The 12,028-nt window shown below is 39.1% G+C and overlaps 1 protein-coding gene across 2 annotated transcripts in view; it reads left to right on the top strand.

Annotated features, from left to right (window-relative positions):
• Positions 1-2,219: 2,219 nt before the first annotated feature.
• ELF1 (E74 like ETS transcription factor 1) overlaps positions 2,220-12,028 on the top strand; it is a 60,299-nt gene continuing 50,490 nt past the window's right edge. For both annotated transcript variants that reach the window (XM_052650157.1, XM_052650156.1), the window contains exon 1: positions 2,220-2,483. In XM_052650157.1, coding sequence (XP_052506117.1) covers positions 2,412-2,483 — 72 coding nt within the window. In that variant the 5' untranslated portion in view covers positions 2,220-2,411. The remainder of the gene's footprint in view (positions 2,484-12,028) is intronic.

Raw genomic sequence — 12,028 nt, 5'->3', positions numbered from 1 at the left:
TGGTTCATCAAGTTTAGAATATTGGTTTCCCCTTATCAAAAGTATTATAGTCATTGTTTATAAAGAATATACATAGAAAGAGTTTAAATGTCTATGATAGATTGTAAACATATGATAGATTGATGACAGAAAACAGTTATCTGTCATCAATATCTATCTTTTATTATGGGCACATAGGTTTGGTAGTTACAGAAGAAATGTTAAAAACAGTGGTTACTTACCCAGAGAAGCTTTGCTCTAATTATCATGGTGCCTGACACACTGCTCTGCAAATAATAGACACTGAAACGTGTATTCAGTTGAATTAGGGGGACATAATTTTTAGGCGTGAGACAGTATACAGTTAGTGCTAATTTTGTGGTAGGGGCAATAAGTGTTGTATTTTTGAAGGGCCGTGTAGGTCAAGTCACGGAGGTTGGGAGGCTATAAAAGAAATGGGCCTTGAGTTGAGCATTTTGAAGGATGGAGAACATAGAAATGGCTGCTGAGAAGTGGGAGAGGAATTCCAGGTGTAGGTGATACTAAAAGTTGAGAAGGGAGGCAAGAATGAATCTGGTTTGTGTGAACAACCTGGGAAGACAAGCCTAGTACAGAAGAATTGGATGAGACTTTAAAGGAAACCGTTGTGTGTGCGTTCTGCATATCTGTCTGGCAGGGGCTTTTCCCACCTCTAGACTTGGCGCATTTCTCAAAACCTACCTGATGCAAGAGGGAGGGGGTTTGTGTATACATAGCTCTGATTCATGTTGCTGTACAGCAGAAACTGACACAGCATTGTAAAGCGATTATACTCCAATTAAAAAATTTAAAAATGTCTGAATATTAGTGCTAAAAATATTCCCCCAGCGTTAAAGCTGAACACATTATTAAAAGAAGTGGACTAGGTGAGTATGGGAAACCACTGGGTAAGAAGCTAATGAGTATCACCTGAATTGAATTGACTTCTTAACCGTTAAAATGTTTTTTTTTTTTAATTTTTAATTTCCTGTTAGGGAAACCATAGTCATCCATGATAACCCCTAGAATCTGGACTATATAGGAAATTGACTAGTGAAATTAGGAAAATGAGTGTGTGATTTAGCTAGCACACACTGGCTGGTTTTCAGGGAAAGTGATTCGTGAGATCAGCTTCATTCCTGAACTTGTCTCTTTAAAATTAAAATTGTAGATAATGTTTCAAAGAACTAGATGTTATCTGATGTGATTATTTGTATATCTTTGTCTCTTTATGTCATATTTGTGGCCATAACCATGTGATGCAGTGTGTAACAAACTTGTGATCAACTTTTAAATTAAATTTTCCTTTGACTTTTGTTAGTAATAGTAACTTCAAAAAACAAAGCATGAAATAGACAGACGTCTTTGCAGGCACTTTGCAAAGCTCTTCTCCCTCCACTGTGAAATTGTTTTCACTCTTCAGTTGCGCTTCTGTTTTTCTATTGTAAAGTGCAGTTCTTTGCATGTTCTAATTTGCCATGACGTGGTCAAGTGCTGTTTCCTTCCTGTTGCTCGCAAGCCTGTGCTGGAGATAAGGGCACATTTCAGTGCGTTAAGAAGAAGCCACTGAAGACAGACTTAAGCATGGTAAAGCATTCTACTCACCAGAAACCTTTCCAGAGAACAGAAAGAGCGGGCTTTAATTTCTGCTTATTTTTAAAAGCTCTTAAAACAGTACTTGTTAAACTTTAAATGTATTAGACCGAATTTAAAGCCTAACAAGGGTATTGTCTGAATGCTTATATCAGACCTAACGAGGATATTGTCTGAATGATTCTTAGGCAAAAAATATGTATTATGAAATTACTCATGGAGTACCAATTCCTGTGTGTGTGGTTTGCTAAGTTAGTAGAAAGAAGTTGTTTATGTATCCTTTATTGCAATTACAAGAACCTAGTTATGGCTGGGTGGGATTTTTTTTTGTTTTTAATTAATAGTACTTTGTAGTTTAACAGGGAGTTGGAGGAAGGATGGCTTCACTTTCAGTAATGAGAGGTGACATTTTCTTAGCAGGAATGAAATCTTAAAAGAAAATACATATCTAGTTTAAAAAAAATCACTGGTCATGTTGCTTTTGTTTAAAAACATTAAAAAATACTTTGGAGACATTGCCATCTGTATTGACTGTTACATTCTAAATAATATGCTTGCTTTCTCATAACTAATTTAAGCTTTATGTTTTTCAGGTCAAGAAGTTCCAGAGAAGAAAAATTTCAGAAGAATTGCCTCAGTTTAAGTAAAATCTCAGTGAAGCAAGAAAATCTGAAGTACCTTCCTTAAAGAAAACCTGGGCATACAGTAACTTCACAGGTCTAGCTGGGCTTATTTACGCAGATTGTTCACTGGTCTCTGCTGCCTGGTACTTGAACCTGTTTGGAATTTTTCTCATGTGGATCTAAGGGGAATGCTTTATTATGGCTGCTGTGGTCCAACAGAACGACCTAGTATTTGAATTTGCTAGTAACATCATGGAGGATGAACAACAGGTATGAATGATACTTAGAGAAAATTGAATTTTAATAAAAGTATTCCAATGATTTTTCTATTTGTCTCAAAATTACTTCCTTTAAAAGACAGCAAGAGAAACTTTATTAATATAAGCACTCATATTTAAAATGTGAAAGTAATGTGATTTTATGTGTTAAGTACTAGTTAATTCACTAAGAAAGAATTTTATCCTTAGCTTTGATGTGGTAACAAGGATATAGTACTTTGGGGGTTAGCTCGTTTTTTTGTAAAATGAGAACTTAACAGTAAATATCTTAAGTCATTATTTCAAAATACTTTGAAAAGTTCTAGATGACATACTGACAAGACATGTATATTTTTCTTAGGACTGGTGATTGTAATACTTGCTTGCAAATACACAGTTTTAATGTATGTGGTTAGTTACGATTTCTAATACTGGACTGTTCCTTGGATGGAAAGATGTTAGCAGTCTCACCATCAGACATCATTTCAGTCCAAAGCATGTGACTCTGAGGAAGTTACTTAACTTCTCTAGATCCTGATTTCATCACCTGCTGAACGAGGGCATTGAAGGGGAGAATTTCTAAATTGGCTTTCTTTTGTTGAATTTATACAAGATGTGTGAGTTACTGCTTCTAGAATGAAAAAGATTCAAGAGATAATGAGAAAAGGACTGAGTTAATTCTGCTCTCTCCCTTCCTAGGGGTTCTTTGGACTTTATAATCTACTTCATTTTGAACAGGTTATTTGGAAATGTAAGATGTGATGTGAGAGAAATCATGTGTAAGAGAGATTCAGTATACTGGGAAAAATATTTTGAGAGCTGGTAGGTTTAGAATATGTCTATAAAGTTGATACAAATACTGAAATAAGCCTAATTCTAAATACCTGATTTTAATAGGCCAATGGTAACATATCATGCTTTTATTCTAGGTGATTCTTACTTTTGGCAGGGCATTGTAATTTCTTAGTTCTTGCTATTGTACTGTCGAATGAAGAGACAGAAGAAAAATTTATAAGTAAACCTACAAAGGGTGAGAATTTGGATTAAGGTGCCTTAAAATCAAGATGAACTTTTGCTAGGGAAAGAAAGAGTGTGAGGGAAGGGATTGCATCCCAGTGAAAAATAGTTTTATCTAGGAACAACAGAAAAGACATGTTAGGAGGAAAAAGTGTTTTGAATTGGTCTTAAAATAGAATGTTTCTGTTAAGGTTTGAAAACAGTGTGTTTACTGTGCAGGCCTGGAAGATGAGAGATCTGAGGCTTGATGTGGTGAGGTTTGCTCTTTGGGTGTGGCCATGGGACAGAGCTCGGAGCCGCTCACTAGCACACTGCCACTGCACTGGCTTTGATGCTCTTTGACCATGAGAAACACGTTGTATGTTACGGTGAGGTATTCATACATGTGTCTGTATAGCCTTAGGAGAGAAGATAGTACCCACCCTTACTGTATATGAGATGTGTACTTAGTTTAACTTGGAGAGGTTATTAATGTCTTTGGGTAGGGTGATGTATGCATACCTTCAAATGTATATGATTTTTCTTAAGTTATTTATTTGTTTAAAAGTCACTGGAAAGACTGTGATGCTGGGAAAGATTGAAGGCAAAAGGGGAAGAGGGTGGCAGAGGAGGAGATGGTTAGATAGCATCACCAACTCAGTGGACATGAATTTGAGCAAACTCCGGGAGGCAGTGAAGGACAGGGAAGCCTGGAGTGCTGCAGTCCCTGGGGTAGCCAAGGGTTGGACACGTCTTAGCGACTGAACGACAACATCATTTATTTTTTGTCTAACAAAATATTTATTAGTTTTTGCAGAAGTTACTCTAAGGACTTTACAAATGTGAAACGTGGGCAAACACTCTCATCCCTGTTTTACAATGAGGAAATTGAGAAAATAGGTTGACTAACTTGAAGTCATACTGTTAGTAAACAGTGGAGCTGCAGCTTGAACCCAAGCAGTTTGACCTCATTAAAGATGCTGAACACTGTTACCATGATGAATGCTGATCGTACAGTATTATAATGAACTGGCCAGGTTTAGGGTTTTTCCATCTGTGGCCAGGAGCATAGGAAACTTAACTCATCAGATCAAGTAGTATTAGGCTGATTAGCATCTCATCTTAACTATTAGGTAGATACTGCTCTACTTCATTGCTTTTCATTTGCTTCAGTTTGTTTTTGGTTTAAAAGTAAGAACATGCCAATTATAAAATAAATAGCCTAATACAAAGATACCAAGTAAATCATGAAAATCCCTTTTCACTTACTCCCTCTAATCCTGTTCTCAGAAGATACCATTAACTATTTGATATGTAATTTTTGAACAAATGTCTAAAGGAAAGAACAATATATATACATACCAACCTATATACAGAAGTTATTTTTAAGATACAAATGAAAGAATGCAGTATCTTTTTTGTGACTTATTTTCACTTGCTACTGCTACTGCAGCTAAGTCACTTCAATCATGTCCGACTCTGTGCAACCCCATAGACGGCAGCCCACCAGGCTCCGCCGTACCTGGGATTCTCCAGGCAAGAACACTGGAGTGGGTTGTCATTTCCTTCTCCAATGCACGAAAGTGAAAGTGAAGTCCCTCAGTCGTGTCCAACTCTTAGTGATCCCATGGACCGCAGCCTACCAGGCTCCTCCGTCCATGGATTTTCCAGGCAAGAGTACTGGAGTGGGGTGCCATTGCGTTCTTCTTCTTCAATACATTCACTTAAAAATGTATTACAAATACTTGCGTGTACCTACACCAGCACTGTGTCATTTGTTTTTCTGCACAGTGGATGGATCATAATTTATTTTACCAGTATTTGATCACCGACAATTGGCTAGTCCCAATATTTTGCTATTATATTATAAATGAATATCCTGGTTTGGGAGGCAGTAAACTTATAATGGTTAAGAGCTCAGATACTGAAGTCAGAGCACCTGGATTTGAATTCTTGCTCCACTGCTTATTCCCTCTGTGACTTTGGGCAAGTTATTTAACTTCTCTATGTCTTAGTTTCCTTATCTGCAAGAGGGAGATGAAAATAACAGACTTGATTCTAAAGGTAGAGTTATTATGAAAATTAAATGAATCAATACACATAAAGTTCTTAGAACCATGCCTAGCATGTAGTAATATTAACTGAGCCATATCATTTCATTATTACACACGTGTGTTCACATGTATGTATAGTATATCTTTGTACACTTGTATGACTATTTCTGTAGTTGATTTTAAAAAGTAGAATTACTGAGTTTACTAAAAGTATAAGCTAAACGTATTACCAAATCATTCTTGAGAAAGCTGTATCAGTTTCTGCTACCCTAACAGTTCAGTTCAGTTGCTCAGTCATGTCTGACTCCCCACGGACTGCAGCATTCCAGGCCTCCCTGTCCATCACCAACTCCAGGAGCTTGCTCAAACTCAGGTCCATCAAGTCGGTGATGCCATTCAACCATCTCATCCTCTTGTCGACCCCTTCTCCTCCTGCCTTCAATCTTTCCCAGCATTAGGGTCTTTTCACATGGGTCAGCTCTTTGCATCAGATGGCCAAAGTATTGGAGTTTCAGCTTCAACATCAGTCCTTCCAATGAACATTCAGGACTGATTTCCTTTAGGATAGAATGGTTGGATCTCCTTGCTATCCAAGGGACTCTCAAGAGTCTTCTCCAACACCACAGTTGAAAAGCATCAATTCTTCGGTACTCAGCTTTCTTTATGGTTCAACTCTCACATCCATATATGACTATTGGAAAAACCATAGCTTGGATTAGACAGACCTTTGTCGGCAAAGGAATGTCTCTGCTTTTTAATATGCTGTCTAGGTTGGTCATAACTTTCCTTCCAAGGAGTAAGTGTCTTTTAATTTCATGGCCGCAGTCACCATCTGCAGTGATTTTGGAGCCCCCCAAAATAAAGTCTGTCACTGTTTCTCCATCTATTTGCCATGAAGTGATGAGACCAGATTCCATGATCTTCGTCTTCTGAATATTGAGCTTTAAGCCAACTTTTTCCACTCTCCTCTTTCACTTTCATCAAGAGGCTCTTTAGTTCTTTGCTTTCTGCCATAAGGGAGGTGTCGTCTGCATGTCTGAGGTTATTGATATTTCTCCTGGCAATCTTGATTTCAGCTTGTGCTTCCTCCAGCCCAGCGTTTCTCATGATGTACTCTGCATGTAAGTTAAATAAGCAGGGTGACAATATACCGCCTTGATGTACTCCTTTGCCAATTTGGAACCAGTCTGTTCTTCCATGTCCAGTTCTAACTGTTGCTTCCTGACCTGCATACAGATTTCTCAGGAGGCAGATCAGGTGGTGCTGGTATTCCCATCTCTCTAAGAATACCATAACAGTATATCACTAATAAATCCTTTCTTCTTTTTGGTCAGTCTTTTGGGTGAAAATTACATTTTTCCATTTAATTTGCATTGACTACTAGTAGTGAGGTTATAGCAATATGTGAACCATGAACTTCCTGATGTTCAAGCTGGTTTTAGAAAAGGCAGAGGAACCAGAGATCAAATTGCCAACATCCGCTGGATCATGGAACAAGCAAGAGAGTTCCAGAAAAACATCTATTTCTGCTTTATTGACTATGCCAAAGCCTTTGACTGTGGGAATCACAATAAACTGTGGAAAATTCTTCAAGAGATGGGAATACCAGACCACTGACCTGTCTCTTGAGAAATCTGTATGCAGGTCAGGAAGCAACAGAACTGGACATGGAACAACAGACTGGTTTCAAATAGGAAAAGGAGTACGTCAAGGCTGTATATTGTCACTCTGCTTATTTAACTTATATGCAGAGTACATCATGAGAAATGCTGGGCTGGAAGAAGCACAAGCTGGAATCAAGACTGCAGGGAGAAATATCAATAACCTGAGATATGCAGATGATACCACCCTTATGGCAGAAAGTGAAGAGGAACTAAAAAGCCTCTTGATGAAAGTGAAAGTGGAGAGTGAAAAAGTTGGCTTAAAGCTCAACATTCAGAAAACGAAGGTCATGGCATCTGATCCCATCACTTCATGGCAAATAGATGGGTAAACAGTGGAAACAGTGTCAAACTTTATTTTGGGGGTCTCTAAAATCACTGCAGATGGTGATTGCAGCCATGAAATTAAAAGACACACACTCCTTGGAAGGAAAGTTATGACCAACCTAGACAGCATATTCAAAAGCAGAGACATTACTTTGCCAACTAAGGTCCGCCTAGTCAAGGCTATGGTTTTTCCAGTGGTCATGTATGGATGTGAGAGTTGGACTGTGAAGAAGTCTGAGCGCAGAAGAATGGATGCTTTTGAACTGTGGTGTTGGAGAAGACTCTTGCGAGTCCCTTGGACTGCAAGGAGATCCAACCCATCCATTCTGAAGGAGATCAGCCCTGGGTGTTCTTTAGAAGGAATGATGCTAAAGCTGAAACTCCAGTACTTTGGCCACCTCATGCGAAGAGTTGACTCATTGGAAAAGACTCTGATGCTGGGAGGGATTGTGGGCAGGAGGAGAAGGGGACGACAGAGGATGAGATGGCTGGATGGCATCACGGACTCGATGGACGTGAGTCTGAGTGAACTCTGGGAGATGGTGATGGACAGGGAGGCCTGGCGTGCTGCGATTCATGGGGTCGCAAAGAGTTGGACACGACTGAGCGACTGAACTGAACTGGACTGGAGTGAGGTGATGGGATGTTCCATTAACTTTATTGATTGTTCATGTTTTCTTTGAATTGCTCATATCCTTTTGCCTGGTAGGAGTTTTTTATATGTTCTGAATTTACATCAGTGTCACTGTCTTCTAATTCATTACACAGTTAATGGTTAACTCCCTTTTTGTGACACAGTGCGCATATATTGTCCCCGTCTGGTGCTGTCTTTTTGCCACATGGTGTCTTGTGCCCTGTGGAAATTTAAAATATTTCCATCCTATGTTAGTTGCTCAGTCATGTCAGACTTTTTGCAATCCCATGGACTGTAGCCCACCAGGTTCCTCTGTCTGGAATTCTCCAGGCAAGAATAGTGGAATGGGTTGCTCTTTCCTTTTGCAGGGGATCTTCCCAACCCAGGGATCAAACCTAGGTCTCCCACACTGCAGGCAGAATCTTTACAGTCTGAGCCACCAGAGACGCCTATTTATATCATAAATTTACCAATTTGGGGGGCGATTTTTCTGTAGGAAAGCTTTACTTACCCTTAACACTATTGACTATTCTTTTTATATTTTATAGGTTTAATGCCTCAGTCCATATGAAAACTGCTTTTATAGGATGCAAAGTATAGGAATATGACAACTCTCCTCACCTACAAATGGGGATATTGGCTCTTCACCATTTATTGAGTTTTATGGTTTCTACACTTAGACTGCTGCTCTTGTCATATACTAAATTACCATATGTGTAGACTCGTTTTGAACTTGTCTAGTGTATTTTATTACATTTACCTGTTTTGCATTGTGCCAATATCACATTGCTTTTTATTAGTATCACTTCATAGGTTTGATATCTTTTCAGATATTCTTCCTCCCCTTCCAAAAATTGGGGTAGAGTTTTGAATGAATTTTAGGACTGACTTGTTAAGTTGTACAGCTCTATTGGGATTTTGACTTGTCAAAGTTAAAAAATATTGGTGTCCTTAAAATAATTTGCTCTATTTTTTTGATCCTATATTGGCTTGATTAGTTGGTCTTTATAAAATCACTGTTTTGAAGGCACCAGATGAGAATATATTTCCTGCTTTTAGTTATGGTTTGTGGTTATTAGTGTATTTGTCTAAAGAAACTGACACCATTAATGTGTGGTTGCAACCACCTTGATCATTTCCCCTTATATCAATTCCTACTCTTTTCAGAATTGCAAGGAAGGATTCCTTTGGCAGGGATGAAGAAGGGGGTATTGGAAAGGAAATATCAATATTGTTGATCCTGACAAGCCATATATTTATTTATTTTTTAATTAATTTATTTAATTGGAGGATAATTATAATATTGTGATGGGTTTTTTTTTCATGTATGCATCAGCACGAATCAGCCACAGGTGTTCTCCCCTCGCCCCATCTTGAACCCACCTCCCTCTCCCCTCTGCACCTTATCCCTCTGGGCTGCCCTGGAGTGCTGGCTTTGGGTGCCCTGCCTCATGCATTGAACTTGGCAGCAGCCATCTGTTTCACATGTGATACACATGTTTCAGTGCTGTTCTCTCAAATCATCCCACCCTCGCCTTCTCCACTGAGTCCAAAAGTCTGTTCTTTACATCTGTGTCTCCTTTGCTACCCTGCATGTAGGATCGTTGTTACAGTATTTCTAAATTCCATATATATATGCATTAATATACAGTATTTCTGACAAGCCATTTCGAAGTGTATTCTTGTAGCTTGTCTGTTCCAAGCTAGGTCTGTTTCAAGTTAGGTCTGTTTGTTAGGTGAGATAAGGTACTTCTCTGGGAGAGCCACACCATCAGTAGTGAATTACAGTCTACTTTTATTTGAAGGTGCCTCGTTTGACCTTATTGAACAGGGATGTTTGCCTGGTGAATATATAAGAATAAAAAGAAAGCTGAAGGTTGTGGACATAAGTTTCTAAAGAGGAGGAAAATTGACTCTATGCTCAAATATTCCAGAAGTTAATTGTGTGAAAAACAGCTGGTAGTTTAATGCTTTTTATAATTTTGTTACATTAATTACACTTTGGTTTTTTAGTTGTTGGTTCTAAAAGTAGAATTTAGCATACCATAGTTATTTGTGCTTAATAAACTTAGCTCCACCAGGGAGAAGGTTGGTGACATGCTAGGGAAAGTGAAACTAATATTTTTATAAAATCCCATCTGTGTAAGAACACGGCCTTATGGCTTTTGTTCTTAGGGTATAAACTAGTGTGGTCTGACTGCTGATTCCCAGAGGCTAAAGGATAAACCGTGCTTGCTGTCTTTTTACCAAGCTGCCCATTAATTCTCATGCAGTGTTTTGGAATCACTATTCAGTGTAACTTCCCTGGTGGCTCAGACGGTAAAGAATCCGCCTGCAATGCAGGAGATGTAAGAGACATGGGTTCTATCCCTGGGTCAGCAAGATCCCCTGGAAGAGGAAATGGCAACCCACTCCAGTCAGTTCTTGCCTGGAAAATTCCACAGACAGAGGACCCTGGTGGGCTACAGCCCATGGGGTCGCGCAGAGTTGGGCATGACTGAGTGACTAACACTTTCATACCCAGTGTAGCAGAGGTTAGCCCAAAGTGCTGTGGATACAGAGAAGGGAGCCTTAGACTGCACTGCAACTTTGGGGAAATTGCATTTGGTGAGCTGGATCTTGAAGGAAGATCTCATTTATTTGACAGATGAAGAAGAGGAAATGTTTCAAAAGAGTAGAATATACCAAAACTTTTGATAGATTTCTCTTGACTGTATAATCAATCTAAACATCTTAACTTTCGGTTAGAAGCTTTTCATACATAGTGCGACTGTTTCAGGCTCTTTTCTTTCTTGTGCTGTGTTAATTTTGCCAGCCTACTGTATAATTTTCCCAGATGCTTTCCTGCTTCCCTACTGTTTGACCTTCCACGTCCATACCTGTTGCCTGTTCTAAGTTCTAACCATCTTTCAGAATCTTAGGGCAAAACCTACTTATTCTGGGAGCTTACCCTAAAGTCATCTCTGAAGTAATTAGCAACTTTATTCTGTTATTCCTCCATGACTTATTGTCATTGTTATACATTTGCCATGTTAAATTTTTTATATATACATTAACTTCCCAGATAAGTGCTACTTGAAGAAAGGGTTGCCTTCCTTTCTTGGTAGTCTCCATGCCTTTAAAATAATTTATATGAAGCACAAGCTGAAATCAAGGTTGCCAGGAGAATTATCAGTAACCTTAGATACTCAAAAAATACCACCCTTATGGCACCAAGTGAAGAGGAACTAAGGAGCCTCTTGATGAAAGTGAAAGAGGAGAGTGAAAAACCTGGCTTAAAACTGAACGTTCATAAAACTAAGATCGTGGCATCCAGTCTCATCACTCCGTGGCAAATAGATGGAGAAACAATGGAAACACTTTATTTTGGAAGACTTTATTTTGCGGGGCTCCTAAATCACTGCAGATGGTGACTGCAGCCATGAAATCAAAGGACACTTGCTTCTTGGAAGAAAAATTATGGCCAACCTAGACAGCCTATTAAAAAGCAGAGACGTTACTTTGTCAACAAAAGTCTGTCTAGTCAAGGCTATGGTTTTTCCAGTGGTCATGTATGGATGTGAGAGTTGGACTATAAAGAAAGCTGAGTGCCGAAGAATTGATGCTTTTGAGCTGTGGTGCTGGAGAAGACTCTTGAGAGTCCCTTGGACTGCAAGGAGATCTAACCAGTCCATCCTAAAGGAAATCAGTCCTGAATATTCATTGGAAGGACTGATGCTGAAGCTGGAGCTTCAATACTTTGGCCACCTGATGGGAAGAACTGACTCAATTGGAAAAGACCCTGATGCTGGGAAAGATTGAAGGCAGGAGGAGAAGGGGATGGCAGAGGATGAGATGGTTGGATGGCATCACTGACTCGGTGGAAATGAGTTTGAGCAAGCTCCGG

Source organism: Budorcas taxicolor, chromosome 12, assembly GCF_023091745.1.
Source record: "Budorcas taxicolor isolate Tak-1 chromosome 12, Takin1.1, whole genome shotgun sequence".
NCBI lineage: Eukaryota > Metazoa > Chordata > Mammalia > Artiodactyla > Bovidae > Budorcas > Budorcas taxicolor.
Note: the sequence above shows the minus strand (reverse complement) of the source record. Positions and strands in the feature narration are given on the sequence as shown.